This window comes from Archocentrus centrarchus, unplaced genomic scaffold, assembly GCF_007364275.1.
Source record: "Archocentrus centrarchus isolate MPI-CPG fArcCen1 unplaced genomic scaffold, fArcCen1 scaffold_82_ctg1, whole genome shotgun sequence".
Taxonomy (NCBI): domain Eukaryota; kingdom Metazoa; phylum Chordata; class Actinopteri; order Cichliformes; family Cichlidae; genus Archocentrus; species Archocentrus centrarchus.
Window position 1 is genome coordinate 177941 of NW_022060292.1, and position 23198 is coordinate 201138.

Below are 23198 nucleotides of genomic sequence, written 5' to 3' on the forward strand. Positions count from 1 at the left end.
TAAATCAATGAGTAAATTAATATACTTTTACATGTATCCAACATTAATGAATTCCTTTATAAAGAGTTTAATGCGTTTATGCATTAATTTCTCTGTTATGAGCAAAGTGCACAGAAATAAATAAGTTTGGGGAAATAAATACAGGAGAAAATAAAATCTAAATAAATTAGGTAAAAATGAATGTGTATAAATACTTTGTAAAATTAAATGGTAAAGTAAATAAATGATGGAATTAATGCAAATATGAATATATAAGGAAATAAAAATATGTATTGAAAGAATTTAATATATGCAGAGATTTACTTTACCATCACTGGTAGGATCAAAATTATTAACTTATTAATGATGAAATTGAGTTACATGTTTATGTATCCGTTCAGATTTTTTCTCCATACACAAATAAGCGCTGCTTACGTCTCTACAGCCACTGACTTGGAACGTGTCTGACTTTTGGTGAACTGCCCCTTTAAAGCAGTTTGCATGTTTTTACTGACCAGGTCGACCACAACGTCTTTGTGAAAGGTGGCTCTCCACTCAGCCGCCACCTTACAGACGTAGGTGACGGCCTCGGGATCGTCGGCATTCACGTGGAAGATGGGAGCGTTGACGACGCGAGCCACATCCGTTGGGTACGGCGAGGAGCGGGCCATGCGAGGGTCTGTGGTGAAGCCGATCTGTGGACACGACGACAGGGAGGTGATGGCTCGGCAAACCGTGTGACCCATTAGCAGGTTGTGTATGTAACTGTAACTGTGAGGTTACCTGGTTGTTGACCACCACGTGCACGGTGCCATGTGTGGTGTAGGACGGCAGGTCAGACAGGTGGAAGGTCTCGTAGACAATGCCCTGACCAGCGAACGCGGCGTCTCCGTGGAGAAGGATGGACATCACCTGGACACAGAGCACACAGGTATGAGAGCTGCTACACGTCACAGTGAAGTGGATCTCTGTGAGCCTGCTGGCCTAAAACTGAAGACCTGCAGTGCATTTATGAGAAAAATGACATTTTAGAAGCTTGTTTTAACTTCAGACTTTTTGATCATCCTGACTAAATTAATCTGTGATTGTTCTCGAGAGTTCTCCTAAACACATTCACAAAATTCATTTTTAACCTATTTTGTTATTTGAAGTTTTATTTATCTCTGTCTTCACTGCAGCCACTTACCTGAGGACTGTTCTGAGCTGGAAAAACTCTCTATGGTTACCTTTAGCCCTACCTGGACCTGTAATGTAGTATTTTTCACAGTGCAGTATCAGTACTTCAAAGTATCCGAGTACCTCCTGTCAGACTCACTCTTTTTCCGTCCGTGTCTCCGCAGTAGAACTGCTCAGCTTTGGTCTTTCCCTGAACCACGGGGTCCACGGCCTCCAGGTGAGACGGATTCGCCACCAGAGACAGCGTGATGTTCCTGTCCGTCACGCGGTTGATGCGGCGATGGTACATCCCCAGGTGGTACTTCACATCGCCGGAACCCTGAGGACAGAAACCATAGAAAGCAGGTTGGATGTAAACTGGAATAAAACCAGTAAAAGGTAAAAAAACAGTTTTAAAAATGACCTCATCAGCTGCTTCCAGTTTGGAGTCAAACTGACAGAAGATCTGTTCAAGCTCTTTCCGGATCACATTGGCCAAAACGTTCAGACGACCCCTGAAAGAGACACAGAGGACAGATTCTGGTTCATCTTCACTTCTGGAACATCTGATTTTAAACACGAGCCAGCAGACTAAAAGCACTCTTTGTCTCCCTTTCGCATCACACACCAGCATCACCATTTTTGTAAAACCAGCATTTTTACATTTACACATGTAGGAGGCTGCTTTAGAAAAGGCGCAGGTATGAATTCATGTGTGAAAGGTGACCTAAACGCTTTTATTTACTCACTTTTATCCACTTTTTCCAATATTGGACTGGTGCTTATATAGCACTCGCTTTTAAGGCCGTTTCACACTGGATGCGTTGTGTAAAAACGACACTAAATTTCAAATCTTTCGGATGCGAACTTGTCGTGCAACCTACATACAAATAAATCGTCCTCATAAAGCGCGCTGTGAAAGAAATGAAGTTGACATCACACGATGATGTAATGAGGTTGTGATGTTTCTAAACAAGAGAAGGAAGAAACAGAGATTCTGGGTTCATCCAAGTCATGAGAAAGCAGCAGCAGGGAGAGTTTCATGGTTTGATCCCGGAGATGAAGCTGCATCATGGCCGCTTTCACGTTTGAGCTGTTATTGGCAGAGAATAAATATTTTACACTAATATTGATTGAAAACCTGCGAAACAGCGAGTCTGCGAAAAGCGAAGTAGCGAGGGATTACTGTACATCGGTGTGTGTTTTGAGCTATGACCTCACATGTTGCTAAATGCAGCGCTCTGATTGGTCAGACCTGTTTTGTTCACTTGCGAAAGTCATAAAAAAATTGAACTTGATCCGAAAAAATAAACACAGCAAATTCGTCCTGTGAAATGACGCGGTTGGTGTGAACGGCTACGTTAAGAACAGGCGAGCCCGAAAAATATTTTTAACGCATGAAACATTTAAGGGAGGAATCTGACAGGAGTAAACACACAAATACAGTGTTGTCTGAGGTGTAACAGGTGTTTTACCTGTGGGGCATTCCCATGATGACGTTCTCCACGCCGTTCTCCGAGGACTTATCGATGATGGTCTTCAGAGCGGGGATCAGAGACTCGCAGCCCTCCAGGCCAAAGCGCTTCTCTGCAGACCACTTCTTCTGCAGGAACTCCTCAAACCTGAACACGGATTACCACAAAGATTAATCCCAACGTCAATCCCTACATGTGCAGAGACTGCAGATTGTTTTCTTTTAGAAAACAGGGACTTTCAGCTGCTTCCTCAGTTTCTAAGGGGTTACCACAGTGGATGGATCTGTGTGTTTGATTTGGAAGAGATTTTACAGCAGATGCATTTAACCCTTCTACTACCACAGGGGCCACTGGTGGCCTTGACCCCTGTGCTAGTAAAAGGGTTAACACGCCTAATGACCCTCCTAATTAAAATGAAAATGGTTGATTTATGATGTTGGTGTACCTCAGGGTTCAACTTTGGGTCCCGTTGGTTAGTCCATCCACCTATTCTAACTTATAAAATCAATGTGCATGGATAAATCTGCAGATGTGATGAACCTGAGTGTTCACGTTAATTAGAGTGTCTGTTTTTAAATGAACATAAAGATGAGGTTCTGACCTGGTGGAGCGAATCATGCGGGCCAGCAGCGTCCTCTTCTCCTCCAGAGTGAACTGCATCACGCCGGGAGTCTCAAACTTCTGTCTGATCCACTGACACTGCTCAAGGTCATTGATGAACATGAACTCCACTCCGATGTGCTGACAGTACGCCATCTGCAGGAACAGACAGACATAGTGACCTTTGACCGCTACAATCACTTTATCCTTAAGTGCATATTGGTTAATTCAAGTAATGCATCAGACTTCAATAGTTCAAAGACAATACTGCTGTCGCACTAGGGAAAACAGTGACTAGAGACCACAACACAACCAAAATTATCGTGATCGTGTGCAGTAAACTTGCAGTCTTGTTGCCTTTGAAATAGTTGCTTCAAAAATGGGAACCAGGTCTGAAACCACTGAAATCTGCCAACTTTAAAGCAACTTTGTTGTGTTAAGGTGGTGATAGAATGGCAATAAGACAGAGAGATCAATCTGTCATATCTCCCAAAGCTGTTGCCCTCTACATAGACAGAAATTCACGTTAACTACTTCCATTCAGAGTCCAGCCAGAACCTCAGATCTGAAACATTTCAGAAATTCCTTAACAGTGACGTAGTTGCTGTAGGATGGAGATTTAACAGCAAAATAACACAGGAGGTCAGCAGCTTTGCTTTTACACAGGAACATAAACAGACTGCAGCCAGTTGAGTACAGTTGCAGAGAAACTCAGATTGACTGCAACTTGTCAGAAATCTGTCTGAGAGTGACTGCAGTCAGTCTGAGTTAGACTGCTACTGTCTGGAGACAGGCTGCCTCCCACCAGGCAACTTGTGCAATTGCCTTGCAATCAAAAGCAATCACTGGAACTTCTTACAATCAGTTGCCAAAAATGAAATGCAACTCACCAGGCAACTCCCAATTTTTCCTAGTTGCAAGGAGGTTGTCGTCCTATTTTAAGTGCATTGTGACTGAACCTTAATGTGTTGTTAGGCTAACAGGTGTTTTACCTGGAGACAGAATCATCTGTGCCACAAAATTTGGAAGAATCAGTTTGTTTCAAAGCTTCATCAGTGCCAACGAGAGAGATATTTCATTTTAATATATTAACTGCTGTTAACTGATATTTCAAACAGTTGGCCCATAAAACAACTCATTTGATTACATTTCAAAGAAGCACAGTGTTATGAACAAAGCTGACTACAATAACTGAGCTCATTTTGCTAACAATTTCTACACAAATACACACACACATATTATATATACATATATATACATATATACATATATATACATATACACATATATATACATATACACATATATATATATATATGTATACACAGACATGTTCCTGCTACACAGCGCTCAAAAAAACAATTTAAAGAAAGAGAACATCAAAGCTCTGATGCTGGTCTTGGTGCAGGTACTGTGTTCTCCGAGTGCCCTTATTCCGCTGAATAATCAAATAAATTTTTTCCTGCAAAACATTCTGCCAATTTCCATCACCTGGACTCACTTCCTGTGTGTATGTGCATGTGTGTGCATGTACCTCCAGCCGGCGGATGATTTCCTTCAGCGGCAGCGCGCTCTCTGAGCCACCGATGAAGGTGGTGGTGGGAAGCCGGAACACTTTGTCCAGGTCCGACTCCTCCAAACCATAGAAGCCTACAAATCCCACAATGCACCACAGGCCAGGAGGGGAGGGATGAGGGGGTGATGGGAGAGAAGGGAAAAAAAAAAAAAAAAGAGGGAAAGAGGTGAGACACAAAGACATGCAGAGACAGGCGGCAGGGAGTGAAAACATGCATGGAGGAGTTCGTGATGAAGATGAGTTTGAATCAGCAGAAAGAGAAATTTAAATATGCAAGAGGACAGAATGGGAGCAGTGGAGGTTTTAATGGTTTTAGGACAAGCAGGGTAGGAGGATGATCAGGTGTGGGTCCAAAACAAAGAGAAATAAAAAGGACAAACATAGTTAGCGTCGATAATTTAAACCAACAGTCTGACACACCAACTTCATACATCATCATCATCGCTGTTGCTCCAGGACCATCAACGCAACTGACCAATCAGAGAAACTCGGCAGCAGGTCCAACGAGATGAGCATGACTTAAACCAGTTTTACAGCTGTACCCTGATGATATCCTGTTTCACACACTTTTCACTGTGTGAATCATAAAAACATGAAATGCTGTTTTCTCAGCATGTGAAGGCTCTATGCCTTTTTAGATCCACCGTGATGTGGAAAGTTGAGGGATGATGTAAGGCTCACAGAAGATGGAAAAAACACTCATTATTCAAACTGCACAAATTCCTCTGAAAAAATCTGCAGCAGTTCATCATCTCACAAACAGACGGCTCGTTAAATGTGAACTTTTCATAATGTAGTCGCAATTCTTCACTTGTCTAAGCTTTTCTGTCTAAATTGAAGCCTATGGTTCTGACTTCACTGTAGAGTGGCTGCCGGTCAGCCAGGAGAAAATATGGATTTAAACATACAGACCACACAAACCAGCACTTTTGCTGAAATCTGACATATTTCTACACTTAAAAATCTTTAACACAGACTGTCCCCCGTTTCACTTTGCCTACAGAAACAGTTCTCAGTTCGACTTCCTGGCCCACAGACTGAAAGATGGACGTGACTTCTGGGTCTGAACACTAAGGTCAGTCCGGACGTGCCTTAAACTCATAAGCGCTTTGAGTGCTCTGATTGAGTAGAAAAGCGCTATATAAGAACTAGTCCATTTACCATTTAAACTCGTCCTCAGCAAATTAAAGGCTTCCAGTGCTTGAAAGTAAAGCAGCCCTCGGCCCTGACCTCTGTAAACACTGTCCTTTCACTGTCCATAACGTCACTGACCAGGAGCTGACGTTGCAGTAGCTACGTCCATCTGTTCCACAACCTGCTGACCGACTCTCCTCTACCTCAGGCTGAAGGAAGCTGTAAAGGAAAGGGGGGTGTTTGATTTACAACTCTACTGAAACAGGTTTATAGAGATGATCCTGTCTTTATTTCATCTGATTCATCCAGCTCTGATTTATAGCTGTGTGCGCTGCCCATAAAAGAAAGAGGATGTCACCTCACCGCTCGTCAGGTCAACAGACACGTGAGCATGTGCACGGCTGTCTGACCAATCACTGATCAAAATAACCATGAACCTCATATTTATGTAGACTTTGCTTTAATATTGTTCAGTCTTCAGCGTTCTTCCTTAAATCGTTTCTGGTGATGGTCCCGCAGGAACACTAATATGAACTAAACTGCAGATCTCCATCAATCTTTGATCAACACAACAGACACACACTCTGCTGTCACAACCATTGTCCTGTAAGACGACCTGCAGCTCATGTCACGGTTCACCCAGAACCACAAGCTAAGATTCAGGTTTAAAACATCATAATTAAATTGTGGATAGAACTTTAAAATCTTTTAATAAATTTTAATAATAAAATCCATGTGAGACCTATGGAAGCTTTTTTGCCACTAAAAAAAAAAATTATTTTTTTTTTGTATCCATAACTCGGCTTATTCACTCGAAATTTCACGTTAAGTCAAAATTTCAAATTAGCTCTGCGAATCACCAAGCTCCGTGAAAGAGGTCATTTCCTGGAAGCAGATGATGCCAACGCATGCAACGGACCTTCCTGACTGGCAGAGCTAACTTGAAATTTTGAGATATGATGTTATGGATTGCTGTTTTTTTTTGTAGTGGCAGAAACAAGCTTCCATACAGACCAGAGCTGACAGACAGGAGTTTTCTGCTTTAACCTCCAGGTGGCAGCAGCACAGAAACTGATTTACTTTGATCTGGATTTTTAAACTTTTCTCTACTGAAAGCTCTTTGTAAAAACAGGTTTTCACAAGAGATTTCTGTGAGTTTAGAGAAAAATTAAGACTACAAAAAAAATGTTCTTGATGTGACTGAATATTAGGGCTTAGAATAAAACAGACAGAAGACAAATGTCCAGATTAACAAAGTAATCTGTACATCCACAAAGTCTCAGATTAAAAAGTTATAAAACTTTGGCAAAAAAAAAAATAAAAATACTACCATGAAAAATCCTGATACTCGATATCTGAAGTTCATCCGTTATTCTGTCCCAAAAACACTGGAAGTTTATTTTCCAGTGAAGCTGAGTTTGGTCTCAAACATCTGCACAGTAAATAAAATTAGCTTCTGACGCAGTGAGTTTATGTTTTTGGCTCTGAATGACCTGCATACGTCAGCGCTGGTCTCTGATATCAAACAGAAAGAATAAGTAAAGCTCCACATGACCGCAGAGAGCAGCGATGAGATGATGACAGCAGCCACAACTGAGCAGGAACATGTTGGAGGCACTTATTCGGTTATTTAATGACTTCAAACTGATTATGGGATGTAAGGGGAGGAGGTGTTATGGAGGAGAGAAAGGAGGAGGAGGTTTCCTGTTTGAATCTAATCAGCTTAAAATCCCTTTAAACACTCGACCTGGCAGCAGACTCACAGCTGACTCAGCCAATTCAAGAGCAGAACATCCAATCAGGAAGCAGAGTCTGCCTCACGTTCCTGCCTTCCTTTCTTCCTCACGAGGAGGTGGAGGAAGAGAGGAAGAGCGAAGCAGGTAGGATGTCTTCAGCTGTGCTGAATGGGCACAAACCTGACAGTGACACTTGGCTCTGAAGTACAAACATCACACTTCACTAACCGAGCTCTGAAAAAACTCCGACTGATGACCAGCGCCTCCCCTCAAGGCTCAGGCTTTTTTTTTTTTTTAATGGGATCTGTGATCACTCTGTCTCCCTGTGGTCAGTCTCGTGCATCGCTCTGGCCTGATGTGTAGATCAGCAGTCTCCCCTCCAATTAAGAGGAGTTAGCAAAATGTCAAAAAAGTAACTTAAAGGGCCAAATTGTCTTATATTTTTGACATCAAATCGCGGACCGGAAGTAGGGGGCGGGGCCGGATGCGGCCCGTGGGCCGTGACTTTGAGACCGCTGGTGTAGATAAACCTTCTGATATATTAAACACCCCCTCACACAAATCAACAATTGGCTTCTTTAAAGTTAAGAAAAGGTCAGGTTTTAAAGGTCATATCGTCTGCCATCGCAACAAGTTGTTGACATTCATGGTGTCAGAAAAAAAAAAAACATGTATAGGAATACCCATCAGGGTGAAAAAGCTCAAACCCTCATTTGTGTGTCTGTTTCTGTCCATTTGTGGTGATTTTATATCTATAATAACTTTGTGTGGCACACTGACCTCCTGCCACCAGTTTCCTCTTTCTGAGCGTTAATGACAGCTGTCATCGCTTTTCTACTGAAAGATGTTCATTACTTTGAGCCCAGGACCTTCTGCCTAACAAAGGAAATGTAAAACCTGCAAGTCCATTTCCTATAAGGTAGGATGCTGTGTTAAATGTCAAAAATGATCCAAACCTTATATCTAGCTACCTACCTACCAACCATCACCCACTGAAAACATCTGGAGCTTCATAAAAGTTCAAAGAGGAGCTGATGACGCTCAGAGGAAACATGTTGAAGATGTTTTTCAAAAACCGCACCTCTGGATAATAACAGACTTTAAAAGATCTGCTTCTACATCCCACTCTTTTGGAAATATTAAGGCTCTGTATCCTCAGTTCAGTCCTCAGCTGTTATTTCCAGCTCTAAATCATTTTCCTGACCTTTGAACAGGTCTGTGTGACAGTAACAGCTGACTTCAGACCAGTTTGATCCACAGAGAACAAACTGTCAGGACGCTACCACAGCAGGAGGTTTCCAGACTGCACAGCACCTTCCTGCTCTGTTGCATTAGTCCTGCTGAGAGTCTGATTGAAAAACAAACTATGAACCAGTTTAAAATACAGCGAGAATGTCAGAAATAATCAGAGTTACAGCTCCGCGTTAAACAAGCTAATGGTGATAAATCCGTTTTTTTCTCTTTTATTTTTCCACAGAAAAACCAAGCCTGAGATATGCAGCAAAAAGATCCAACCAAGCTGACCCAGTATCACCATTCTCAGATATCAGATGTTTCAGAGACACTACAGACCCACAATTCACTGCATTATATTTACAGATTAATGACCTAAGGTGGAAGTCTGAGCTTCCATGCACGGAAGTAGCCACTGTGACAACACCTCACATTTTGTTAGCATTCTGGTGATAAGGTGCATCCACAGACTGTGTGACAGGTACTGTATCTGTGCCCATCCCCCTCCCCCCCCCACATACAGATTCCTGCAAATCTGTAACAACAAAATCCCACTTAGCAAAACTGGAGCTCTGCCTTCTGTTAATCCAATGAAGCACACAGCAGCCATATTATCGGTCGGATAACTGCACTAAAAATGCTCCAAAAGGCTCCAACAGCAGAAACATGGTCCAGAGATCCAGTTCGGGAACTCCAGTTAGCTGAGGTGAAGCCTAGCAGTCAGCTAGCAGCTACAGCCGCCTGTGTCACCATCCGTCAGTCGGAGAGGCCACGCGCCTGATAATGCAAACTTTATTTAAACAGGCGAGTTAAAACCACATTCGCTACAGAGACCAAAGCAGTTTCTGTATCTGGCTGTAAACATGTCTGTTTCTGCTGGAAAGTTTTAACATGGAGGTCTATGGGCCTGACTCACTGCTGCAGCCTCTGCTGGACTTTATGGGAACTGCAGTTTTGGTGCTTCAGTTTTCAGCCTCACTCAGTATTAATCCAGTCTGGGCCGTAGGTGGAAGTGGAAATGTAAAACCTGGGCTTCATTTCCCTCCGTAAACAGCGAACGAGGCCTTATAGTGACCTCTGCCAGCAGGGAGGGCCTGACTAGCAACAACAACCATCTGATTTTATTAATAGGAGGTTCTAAATATATAAAGTCTCCCAATTCATATGAACACATCTGCATCTGAGAGGAACTGCAGTTCAGAAGGAGACTAAAGAGAGGTACTGAGAGGTTTTCCTGCCAAAGATAATTCAGTATATTCAGAGGTGAGTGTAACAAACAGATTTTGGCACTTTCAGACCCAGAAAACGTGCGTTTTAATGTCAGATCAGCCTGTGATCAGATAAAAATTATCTCCGGACATAGAGTGAACTTTCTGACAGACGGGGGGTAACCCCTTTATCAGGGATCAGCAGTGGGATGCTAGCAGCAGCTAACAAAGGAGCAGAAACCACAGGAGACACTGAAGACATTCGAGGGGCTGAGGAGACGGTGTTTGTAAGGTCCGAGAGCAATCTTTCACTGTGGTTCAGCCACAGAAATCGTTTCCACAGGAGTAAAGAACGATCACCCAACCACCACTCGGCAGCGAGCAGAGGTTCTTCTTCACTGGTTTTCTGTTGCTTTAAACATAAGTTTTGCACCAAAATGCGGGTTTAAACTTAAGCTGGCTAAGACTTGAGATTCTCTCAGGCATTTAGGGCAGATGAAATGCTCAATGTATCTCCATTTAAAGCTTTATGCATCCTGCTGCAGGGAGCAAGACTGATTCACATTTTCTTTGTAAGAACTAAAACTGGCAGCATGCAAAATTAGGTTTTCTATCTTTGAAGATGTCACTTTATGTCTCTGAAGTGTGTAAATGAAGGTTAATGCACAGAGCTTCTTGGACCTTCATTAGGGCCTATAAGCCCACTTTATTTTATGTTTTACATATCTGTTTCCCAGTAATTAATCACACCTAAACTCTAGATGGTGTGTCATTATTGCACTGTGTTCATTTTTTTTTAAGCTCAAACAATGCCAGCAGAGCAGAGCTGATTGTGAGCTAATAAATTACATTTATTGAAACTACAACACCACAAAAATGTGATAAACTGAGTGTATGGATGGACTGATGAGGAGGAACCAGTGAGATGCTGGCTATAAAGCACCTTGAGGCCACTGTTTGTTGTGATTTGGCGCTATATAAATAAAACTGAATTTAACTGAATTGATTAGTTTATTTTTGGCTTCATGGAAGAAGTCTTGTCCTGTGTGATTATATTTATCTGGGTGTTTAAACTGCACGCCTCTTCCTAACAGTAAAATCACATGCAGGTAAATTTCTGTACAGGTGAGTGTCAGGTTGGAGTGGGGATCCAAGGCCAACTTGTTGCACTTCTAGCTTCTACAAAATAAAAGTTGACAGCTTACACCAAAATACAGAAGCTCAGAATATTTTAAAATGCTTTTAGTTTCAATAAAATCAGTTTGTGGCGACTGTGGAGCCAAACATCCTTTAACTCCTGCAGAAAATCAGAAGACGGCATTTGTCTCCGCTGATCCTCAGCAACCTCTGCGGAAGCGCAGGAGCGTGCTCTCAGCTGGGTTTGTTTCTTTAAGCTCCTGCATGTTTCCTTCAAACTATTGCAGACAAATTCCTCTAAAGATGAACTACTGACTTCACAGCAGAGTTGGTTCTCATACCTCCGATCGTGAGGATTTGCAGCCTCTCCTTGAACACAGCCACGTCTGGATGGGTCACCAGCAGGGGGCAGCAAAGGGAAGAGACACCTGGACATTATTAGAAACCTACAACCCCCTCTAACACCACAACTATTTCACACCACCAGCCCCAACACAACAGCCTTCAGGTTCAACAGAGCCCCCAGCATCTCATTGTCTCCACCGCCGTTAAATCGAAACCCCGATTCAGTGAAGATGATGATTTTGGACTGAAGCGGTGGAGACAGAGAGATGCACTTAACACCATGCTGAGCTCAAACAGTGTCACCACAGCTGTCCCACACTAAAGATTCAAGCCATTCAGGTCACCCTCGGACGGGACTGCTTTCTGTGGCACTACCACAACAAACTGAACACGGCACACAGCAGAGTGGAGCCTCAAAGAGACGCATCAGAGCCACACAGCGGCCACTCTCCCTGTTTCTCTGCTTCATTTCTGCCTCATGAACCTGATGGAGGTGTCCAAGGTGGGCAGAGTCACGGTGAGAGTTTCAGGAGCTGAACAATGCTTACGTTGAAGTGTTTCAGGGTTTTTATTTCAGCGGCAGACAGCAAGGCAAAGCCACACGCCTTCGATTCTTTGATGTTTTCTGATTCAAACCCAGATTACAGCCAAAGCGACGCATGAATCAGCCGTTGGCGGCATTCAGAGCGCAGTGACACAGCAGCTCCTAAATATTCACATCAGTCAGACAAACAGGATGTACAGCTTTATCTGGTGGTTTGATGGCACACACCTGGAATCTGGACTGACATTATTTTAACCATCTTGTCAAACATTTTTGAACTTTCCTCAGAGCAAGACTGAGCAGAGCTTTGAGATGCTCCTCAGCTGAAAGTTAGACTTCAGACTGTCACTGTTTGTGAAAATGATGTCAAATGACAGCTCCTTAAATTGCATAATTTCGGCAGGTTTAAAGTAGACACTAACAAAAATGTCTGCTTTGTGGGAACTTCTGACTCAGACTAAAAGCTGTGGACTCAGCTCCACCCAGCAGGCGGTAACTACAGCAGCAGCTTCCTGCTTCAGGCCACAAGCTCACAGCTCAGCAGCCCCATCAGCCGTAAACACCGACTAAAACTCCCACACGACTTCATCCACTGCTCTGTCTGTATAAAAAAAGCATTTGTCAAAGTGATGTTTGCTGACTTTGTGAGGCCTCTTCATCCTCAGAAGAGATTTACTGTGATGATCTTCGTCACTATCACATCTCATGTTCAGACTCATCTCTTTGAACACGTACGTGAATGAAGAACTAAGTCACAGTCACACGGGTGTAATTTAAGGTAGCTGTGACGGAAATGTGTTTAAATCAGATCACGCTTCCTTCAGCTCATAAATGTGTTAACAAACGAGTGTTTCTTAGCATTCTGCCGCCTTCACATCAGTGTTAATTTCGTTGACAAAATGTTTTGATCAATGACCCTTTTTCTCCATGCTGATAATGAGACGATAACTAAATAAAAACCACCTAAAAGGATAAAAACGATGAGGAAATTAACTGACACTTTCATCAACGAATGAAAACGAGCCAAAAATAATTGGCGGGGACAACATCCAATCAGAACGTACCTTATTTTGTGACCGGGCGGGACAATTTAGGAAAACATCCAATCAAATGCACAGTTGCACAAATTGCTCTAACCCGGGAAGACCAAACTAGCCTGTGATTTGTTGTTACTTCCGATATAAATAAGTGATGTAAACAATGTCAGCAGGGAGAAAGAGAAGAGCCGATGTATGGACACATTTGTCCTTTGACGTTGTGACAAACAAAACGATGTGTAAACCATGTGGGGGCGACTATCTCGGGTAAAAACACGACAAATATTAAACATCATCTGCAAACCAGTCACCCAGATCTCCATGCAAAGGTCAGCATTTTAACGTCATGCAGGGTAAAGTGTTTTTCCCAGTTTGTGTTTAGAGAAAATCTCCACACCGCGGTGGATTAGCCTTTATAATCTTAGTCCTGAACACTGCCCTGTACCTTTCAGAGCGTCCTGCTGTAAAACGCTCGGATTATCTCAGTAAGGTGGTGTTAATGATCAGGTGTGTGGGAAGCAGGTGAAACGCTAATGTTAGTATTATTAATAATATTCCATAACTTTTAATAAATGTTTAATTTTGTTGTGTTATATTTTAGTCGACTAAATCAACTGTAGATTTAGTCGACTAATTCGTCAACTAAGACTAGATTAAAACTAAAACTATTCAGATGACTAAAACTAAATTAAATTTGCTGTCAAAATTAACACTGCTTCACATGCAGAGAACGTTTGGTGTTGCCCAACAGTGGATTTATCCTTTTGTGTTAAATCTACACCACAGGTACCCCATAACCTGTACACTGAGGTACATTGTAGGGTCTACACAGATTCAATACAGAACAATAAATTAATTTTAAGTGTGACTTTCTGCCTCAAATATCCATAAACAACCATTAGAGGGGGTTCCTGGAGTTAGTGTGCTAACTCATTTCAATGCTGAGACTGAGTTATCACCGTCATGCATCATAAAAACTATTATCATCGGTTGATGGTGTAGGACGACCAAAGGAAATGGACTTTAGCTGTTCACACCTTCTTCCGGCTGACGTAGGATCGTCAGAGTTCGGACACTTAACTACAGGAAATGTAAAAGGGAGGATCTTTAGACATTAAATTTACATCCAAAATTTTTCAAATCAAGTCCTGACTGAGGTTTCTGAACTGGAGGCCTTTTAGTTTCTGTTTGTAGTCCGAGTGATACTGACCAATCACATATGAACCGACTCTGTTGGCAGGTAAAGCCTCAGTCATACAGGCCCTTTGGCAGCTGCCTGCATGGTAACCATAGGCTGCTGGGTTTACAGAGGTACACAGCTGCGACTGCTTTGGTCACTAGCAGATCACCTGCAGTCGCAAACTACAAATGAACAACACTGGCCTTCAAAGTAAAAGCTTGCCTTACTGCTGAAACCAAAAGCCCAAACGCAGTTCCAAAAACGCTGCACTGCTGTGTAAACATATGTAAAACTGAATGCAATGATTTCCAAATCTCATTAACGCATATTTATTCACAATAGAACACAGGAACATATCAAATGTTTCATTTAAGAAAAATGTTTGAATTTGACGGCAGCAGCATGTCTATAAAAATTTGGGACAACGCAACAAATGGCTGGAAGCCATCCGTACAAAAAAAAACAGCTGGATGAACATTTTGCAGCTAATTCAACCTCAGCATCTTCCACACAAACTGCTAACAACCAAACCATCATAAGGAGGGTTTCAGTGCACCGGGCAAACAGCAAGCAACCTCTTCAATTTATCAGACGGAAAATGGAAATCTTGGCTCAGATGGTGGCTGGATAAACCGGAAGCGCCAACATCTTGAGATCAAAAACCATGAGAGCAGCTGAGCAGGCCAAAACCTCCATCCTGCGGCATCATTAGTGTGGATTAATCCGTTTAAGTAATCCTGTTTTATTTTCTTAAAGTCCAGCAGCAGTTACAGTTGGTTCTAAGATATTAGAATGAGATGTTTGACCATTTCTCAGTGTTTGCTGACGAGTCGATCAGGGAACGTTTCTAAATAAACTCAAAGGAAGCAGCTGCTTCAGCAACTACTGAGTGTTTTTTATTAAGCAAACATGCAGGAGGACGAAATATTCAGAGAGGAGTTTTAAGTCTGAACATGAGATCTGAGGCAGTAGAAGCAGGTCATCTGCAGGCCTGTCTCTTATATGGCCTTTTTCCACTGATTGGGTGCCGGTGCCCAGTGCACGAACCGTTCAGCATTTTTTTTTTTCTACCGTGAACCCACTCGCTGCTCGGCCGAAAAACGGATTCAACTATTCAGCTAGCTGCTCGGGGAACCAAGAATATGTGACGCAAGTGGCAGAAAGGCCAGACTCTGCCACTTCAACGTAAAGTTTTCTACTGCTAGTTCACTGCATGGTGTGTATTACACAAGAGAAGCGATTTTCACGACTGTGACTTAGTTTGGGCCCTAAGGCTGAACTTACTGCTTTGTATCAGTTCATATCACAGATAAAAGGACACAAAGTGCGTACTTGTCGTCTTGCTTGTTATCGTTGTCTGTGTTACCTCTGTGCTGCACACAGATGCTGCAGTAGTTTCGTTTGGACCGTAAAATGTGTTCACAGCACAAGAAGAGTTTGCAAAGGGGAGCGTGTTCTCCCACATTTGTGCTCTTCGGCTTCCGTTTCCAGACGAGGACCCACCCACACTCATACATAAAACACAGGCCTGTTCTTAAGCGGTTCACCGGTTCATTGGAACCGGCACCAGCACTGGCACGAGCACCGGCACCTCATCAGTCAAAATGTGGTCTATGTGTGCAGGTCCTCCTGAATCCACACCAAATCAGGAGGGTTTCTAGCGGGGCTCTGAGGAAGCTTTCATTCCTCTGCGGCAACTTCATCACGTTGGGAAAAAGGGCAGTTCCCCTTGTTAAAATACCCTCAACATAGTAATCAGGGTTATTATTCACATGTCCCAGGTCTCAAGAAATCATCCAGGTTTTAAACTGACAAAGTCAGGATTAGGTAAAGATTCCCATTATGTTCAGTGTTTCCCACAGACTGAAGGAGAAATGTCCTCGGATACATCACCAGTCAAACAGACACAACTCACTACTGGAGAGACTGAAACTACAAACCATTACTAAGAATTTTTAAATACCTCAGGATTTTTAAACTACTGGACAACACTCAGAGAAAAGTTTTTTGGGTTTTTTTTAGAAGCAAATTAAACATGTTTTTAAATCTCATATTTGGATGAGAAACCTCCACAGCTGATGGGTTCCTCTAATGGCTCACGCTGGCTGTTGATGGGATGTCTGATGTTTGTGAGATGGACAAATAACCTTTGATTTGAGACGTGTCATGAATGGTAAAACAGATGAAGTACTAAAGTGGTACTAAAAATAGCTTTTGGGGGGTTTTGGTGGGGATTTTTTTTTAATCCTTTTATTTTCACGTTTATTTGCTTTTCTCTCCCGTTTAAATTTGTATGACCCAGCAGAACGTGTGTCATAATTTAATGGGTTTTTACAGTATCATACCTTTTGGGTTTAATAAATTCTAATAATAATTATACATTAGTCTGCTCATCATACTAACCAGAATACAAATACACAGGACGTCTTTAGTTTTGTCAGTTTTGCAGAAACAACCAGCCTGAAAAGCCAGGAGCTGTTCATTGACCTCACTACTGTGAACACCAGTATTCACTATTGCTCATGTGGATAATCACATGCGCCAAGGTGTGATTAAAGGCGTGGGTCGGTACAGTGGTTTTGGGTGTGAAACCACTGTAGGACTTTGCCCCACTCTATCAAGTGACCTGTTGAGGTCACCTGAAGAAAGGTGTGAGTGAGGGTTGAGGCGCCTGGGAAGGGAGCTCATGATAGCATTGTAGATGGGGGAAAGTTGGTGACCTTATCCACCTCCTCTGCTCAGCAGTGGTTGTTCACAGTGGACACAGATGGCTTCCTTGATTCCTCTTTCAAACCATCCTGGCCCAAAATGTGAACATTGGCATCCTGGAAAGAGCGACCTTTGACATTTAGGTGCAGATGTACAGCTGAGTCTTGCCCAGCATACACGATGTTGCTTATCTTGTGTTTAGGAGTTTTGTCTTTGGGATGAACCAGTTTTTGCCTTGGAGTTGGTGTCTGACACTCTTTCTTGTGCATCTTCATGTTTTTAAAGGTCTTTTTTACATGTGTGTTCCTTTTGTTTCCCTTCTGCTTTAGAGGGAAAGTTTTCTGGTGTTGCAGGGTCCCGGTCACCCCAAGTTTGTGTTCCAGTGGGTGGTGGGAGTCAAAGAGTAGGTACTCTGTCTTGCTGTAATCAGAAAATGACTACAGGGAGACAGCTCCTTACAAAAGAGAACCAGCTTAACCCAGATCAGATTTGCACTGTTAGACTTCTGCCCTACCACAGCATATTTCAAATATGAGGAGGGTTTCTACAGAGAACAGCATGGATGTGCCGTGGGCTGCCTTACGCGGCAGGTTTGTCAGAGAAACTTAGGTGAAGTTTCTCCAAGCATGACATCCCAGTATACTTCAAACCAAGTCACACTGAGGCAAAAACTGGTCCATCCCAAACACAAGATAAGCAACATAGTGAATGCTGTGCAGTGAGGAGTGCTTGGATCTCTATATTTGAGAAACCAAACAGACTCTTGACATATGCATGGCACAACATAGAAGACCCACTTCTACAGGACAAGACTCAGCTGTACATCTGCACCTAAAGGTCAAATGTCACTCTTTGAGGATGCCAACATTCACATTTTGAACCAGGAAGACAGATGGTTTGAACGAGGAGCCAAAGAAGAAATCTATGTCTACTGTGAACAACCATCACTGAACAGAGGTGGTGGATAACGACACCAACCTTCCCCCGTTTACAACGCTGTCCTGAGCTCCCTTCCCAGGTGCCTGAAGCCCCATTCACACCTTTCTTCAGATGACCTCAACAGATCACTTAATAGAATGCAGTGAAGTCTCTCAGCGGTTTCACCCAGAGCCAATAATTGTAATGACCCGTGCCTTTTTCTAACACCTTGGCTCATGTACTACCCTGCAGGTAAGTGGACATGAGACTGGCTGGTTAACAGCAACAATCCTTTCAAAATAAGTGTGAGAAGGGCACTCGGGTGTCTCAGTGGTGGAGCAGGTGACCACATGCATATGCCGCTTTGCGGTGGCGGGCGGCGCAGGTTTGAGTCCCCGCCTGTTGCTGATTTGCCTGCTTGTCTTTCCCCCATTTCCTGTCTCTACACTGTCAAAAAAAGCCGCTGTGTCCAAAAAAAAAAAAAAAAGACTGAGCAGACTGTAGGGTTTTTTCTAAAGTCCCACAACAGGAAATAAAATGATTTGAGGTATTTTTAAAATAATCTTCAAAGTGAAATCAAAGTCACTCCCAGAAAGTGAATATGATTTGATTTTTTTTTAAAAGATTTATTTCTATGTTTGGGGTTAAATTACAGAACATAAATATAAAGATTTACTTTTTAAACAGAATGAACGAGTTTGTTGATGTTATGTCTTTTTCTGCTCTCATGGACGGTTTGGCAGCTGTTCAGTCGCTGTGGGAAACACTGAATTCATGTGAGGTTAATTTTCAGGACCATTCATCACAGATATGAAGGTCCTGAAAGGTTAGATGATGAAGAGCGATTCAGTTTTAGACCAAGAAATAAAATCTTGAAACAGTTCAGAATTCTATAAAAAAAAAAAAAAAAAAAAACTTCTTGTACACCAGAAGAAACTCTTCTGGTGTACAAGAAAGTTTCAGAAAACTCCCCAGACTATGAGGAGGAGCTGGCCTGCAAGGCAGAGCAACAGCAACAAACAGACGAAGAGGAGGTCGATTTCGGAGGTTCAGCTCCTCACCCAGCTTGTCGGAGGAGGTGATAATGTCAGTGGGGACACACGAGTCCAGATCAGCGTCCATGATGCCAAGAGGGTCCAACTGGGCCACATGGTGCCCTCGGATCTACGGGAAGTGACAACAGCAGAGCCCACCCGGGGTAGGGAGGAGGAGGAGGAGGGCAGGGTGAAATGAAATGAAATGAAGGAGGAGGAGGAGGAGATGCAATCAAATAACCGACAGAGGATGTGAAAAGCCAAGCAGATGAGAAGCAGGATGGAGGGAAGAAATCAGAAAAGGAGGAATATTAAAATATTAGAAAAATAGGAAGCGTTATAGGAGCAGAGAGGAAGAGGAAGAGGAGAGAGGGAGGTGGGTGGGTGGGTGGGAAGGAAAAGCAATGTTAACAACATGGTTTGTTTGGTGGTTTAGTTGTGGCGCTCTCACCGACATCCTGGAATCCAGCATTCACTGGAGCGTCATCAAAATTCACACAGCTGATTCCCAGCGGGTCCAGATGGGCATTGTGATGACCCATCACCTGAACACACACACACATATATACACACATTCACGCAGTTACCACAACAGCAGGTTCAGGTCCTCACAGGTCATCACAGCTGAGTAAAGTCCAGATTGAGACTTTTTAAAGGATCATTGACTGTAATCCAGTCTGTTGTATTCCCTGTTAACACATCTGCAGAGTCTCTGTGGAAATGGCGCAATAATTATTACACCCAGGTTGTATCTTCCTGTCCTGAAAGCCACATGGAGCTGCTGCAGGGTAATATTTCCCATCATGAGTTTGTCATTCTCATAACTTTCAAAGCTCTTTAGAGGAACTGGCCCATTGGTCTGTTACAAATACAAAGACAGCCTGAGTATGCCGACTTCAGCGGAATAAAGTTTTACAACGTCACCAGTTCATTCCAATCCAATGATACGAGCACACTGTAATATATAATTCAGGGTGATTATTTTAATACTGAAATAAATTAATTTGATTGCTCGAGAGTTCAAGGACGGCAGTCTGATGAAAGCTGTAATGCTTGCACATGTTTCAGCTAGTGAGTGAACAGAAGTAGATCAGAATCATGGAGCATTCTTTAAACGATCAGGACTGTGGTCAAACGATTTTTTTTAAACCACATTTTTTTGGTTATTTATCCCCCCAAATAAAGAGCGGGGCCTGACCTAAAGCCACAGTTTTGGGCAAATGTTTCAGTGCTTTAATCTGTACATGAATCATCTAAAAATGTCTGGCTGCCTGGAAACAAATTCAGAAACGCAAAGGTCAGGGGTCGGCCAAATTCTAAGAACTTTGAATCGCAAAGACAGCGAAAATGCTTCAAAACAGGACACAGTCTATGGCTCTACCCAAAAATTAGACCATCTGGATATTCAGTTAATAATTGGTTCCTAAAATGTGAAAAACATCTGCCGTCTCGGCTTGGGCACATGACCTCTGCAGAACATCTATGATTGGAGGGTTTTTGCCAAAGAAAAATTAAAACCAAATTTAATAATTTTGTTGATTCGTCTTTTATTTACTCATGTATGATCAATCTATTTTCCTTTATAAGATGGTTTGAAAAACCAACAGCTCATTCAGGCTTAATCTGCGGCTCTGTGCGGCTCGTGGAAGTAAATTATAAGTATCCAATTGAAGGGCATTTTATTTTTGTCAGTTTGGTTTTTGTTGTAGTTTTAAATTGGAACATTATTGTGATCTTGAAATATTAAAATAAAATCATTTTATTTATCTATTTATTTATTTTCATTTCTCAATATATGCCTCACTCGCGGTAGCTGCTACCGGCTTCCGCTACTATTTGCGGCTCTCGCTGTTTTGTTTTTTCGTGGAAACCGGGTTCAAATGGCTCTTTCCAGATTACAGGTTGCCGACCCCTGCTATAAGGTAACACAGACTCAATGTCTTCACTGTGTGTGGAGCAGTCTTCCAATGTGGGCTGCCTTGCACCGAAGAATCATTCTGAGTCTGGAAAATCCCTCAACATCCACAGAAACAGGTCGACTGACCCTGACCTTCCTACCCCATTACAGCAGAGGTGGGAGTGTTCGCATGACCACAGAGACACTTGAATCAAAGTCAGCGGGTCCAAAGAGAACATACCCGGCTGCACAAAACGTCAGTCAGAGCAACACGACCTCAACATCTGTGGAAATCTTTTTATTTCTTCAGAGAGAATTCAATTCAAATTTATTTACACACAGTCACCTCCCGGCGCTTTGTAAGAGCTGTGGAAGAGAGACAGAGATTAATAATAATAATAACAAATAGAGAAGAATAAAAAAGAGAAACTGTGGACTGAAAGCTTTCTGCACTCAGCTCTGAGAATCCCCAATTCTGATCATAGATTATTGATCAGGGTGGGTTTGTGTGACCTGTGAAGACCTGAACTAACCACACAGACATTTTCATCAACAAACAGCAATCAATAAGCAAGTGAAGATGGATTAGACTTCACTTTAAACATGAACCCACACAGCACAGATTTCACTCTGTTAGTACAAACACGCATGACTGCTCAAAGGTCAGAGGTCACTGACAAAAAAAAAAAAATCAGGGGGAAAACAGTTTTTAAATAATCAGACATTTCAGAGATATCAGCTAAGGTTGATGGATTTACTGATCATTAATGAGTACGTCTGTAGGCACACAGAGGACCAGTTTCACCCCTGGGATCTAATGCCACATCACCCAATCAGTTTATCAAGTCAGAAGGTTCATTAATCATTTGAAAAACTTTGTTATGATCACATCAGCTCAGCTGTAAACTCTAAACTGCCTCCTGCAGCACAAAGGCTTCAGAGCAATAGTGAGGAAGGTCACCTAAGACGCTCTGTGGCACAAAACAATGATATGAAACTCTTTGTAGGACCTTTAGTGAGAATACACATTCCATACTGATGGGTTCCTGGGTCTGCCTGTGCTCAGGTGTGTGTTTGGGTGTACCTGGTAAGCCCTGATGAGCGACTGGACAGCCAGGTGATCCTCCACCAGCTTCTCTACGTTGGGCTGAGCGCCGACCAGAGAGGAGAGCTGAGGGGCGACGAGACTCGACGCCGCAGACAGAGCCAGAGGAGACTGGTAGGCGGCGCCGGGAGGAGCACCAGCATTGGCATTCCGGAAAAACACATCCCACGACTGCAGGACAGGAAAAAGTGACAAAGAGGATGAAGGAAAAGATTTGAATATGCTGAGGTGTGTGCTCTCATAGGTTAGATCCAGATTCGAACCTATGATGTGCTGTGTCTATATTTTTGAAGGCTAACCTGTCTTACTGGACTGAAACCACTTCAGGTCGATGTCTACTGTTTTTTATACGTGCTGAATGAATAAAAGGGAATAATGTGCTGCGGTGGGTGGCATCAGAACAGCTAACCAGCGCTGTACGAACATGAACACTGAGTATAACTGAGTCGTATTTGTGGTGCTGACTAGCGAGGGTGGCAGAGGTGGCAAAAGTACTGACATTCTGTACTTAAGTAGAAGTACAAGTACTTGTGTTCAAAAATACTTTGGTAAAAGTCGAAGTACTGGTTCAACTTCTTTACTTAAGTAAAAGTAAAAAAGTACAGGCTCTGAAATGTACTCAAAGTAAGAAAGTAAAAGTAGTTCTTTGGCAGACATTTCTACCTGCTATTTTTGTGTAAAGCTAAACAAACCTCATTATTATATTATTGTAATTATATAAAATAAACATGAGAACACAAATGTTATTCTAGTCTAAATTTTAATCCTAATGAATGCACTCAGCTTGAATCTGTTATGTAGGACACAAACTGTGAAAGGCAATTTAAACACAGCTCTATTCTCATAGTAGAGGGTGACTGTGTCTCCACCTAAACACAAACATGAGGATACTCAGGGGTTACAGTGGGATTCAGAAGGTGGAGGAACCCTAAGATCAGCTGTAGTGGCTCTGCATGGGGAGAAGAATCACAACTTTCTATTGTGAGCTGCAGTAAATGATGTTGGTGTGCAGGCTGTGATCAGCTGACCTGCTGCTGCTCCGAGGTTTACTGCTCTGTGTGGATGAACTGAATTCACAAAGATGTAACCCAGTATTTCACAGCTATCTGAGCTGATCTCCATCCCCTACACTGACAGCATACAGGCTGTAGAAATGTTGGATTCAGTGAATGAATCTCAGCATCAGCAGCTTTGAT

The 23198-nt window shown here is 42.6% G+C and overlaps 1 protein-coding gene across 4 annotated transcripts in view; it reads right to left on the bottom strand.

Annotated features, from left to right (window-relative positions):
* The window catches only part of LOC115777861 (2-oxoglutarate dehydrogenase, mitochondrial), a 30213-nt gene extending 8044 nt beyond the window's left edge, over positions 1-22169 (bottom strand). The window contains exons 1-10 of one of the 4 annotated variants that reach the window (XM_030725874.1): positions 21982-22169; positions 19028-19130; positions 11575-11619; positions 4744-4859; positions 3211-3365; positions 2610-2756; positions 1559-1649; positions 1295-1474; positions 763-891; positions 495-674 (exon numbers count right to left, since the gene is read on the bottom strand). In XM_030725874.1, coding sequence (XP_030581734.1) covers positions 495-674; positions 763-891; positions 1295-1474; positions 1559-1649; positions 2610-2756; positions 3211-3365; positions 4744-4859; positions 11575-11619; positions 19028-19088 — 1104 coding nt within the window. In that variant the 5' untranslated portion in view covers positions 19089-19130; positions 21982-22169. Of the gene's footprint in view, positions 1-494; positions 675-762; positions 892-1294; positions 1475-1558; positions 1650-2609; positions 2757-3210; positions 3366-4743; positions 4860-11574; positions 11620-19027; positions 19131-19451; positions 19546-21981 lie in introns of all 4 variants that reach the window. The other 3 variants (XM_030725877.1, XM_030725875.1, XM_030725876.1) reach the window with 3 other exon arrangements.
* Between the last annotated feature and the right edge of the window lie 1029 nt (positions 22170-23198).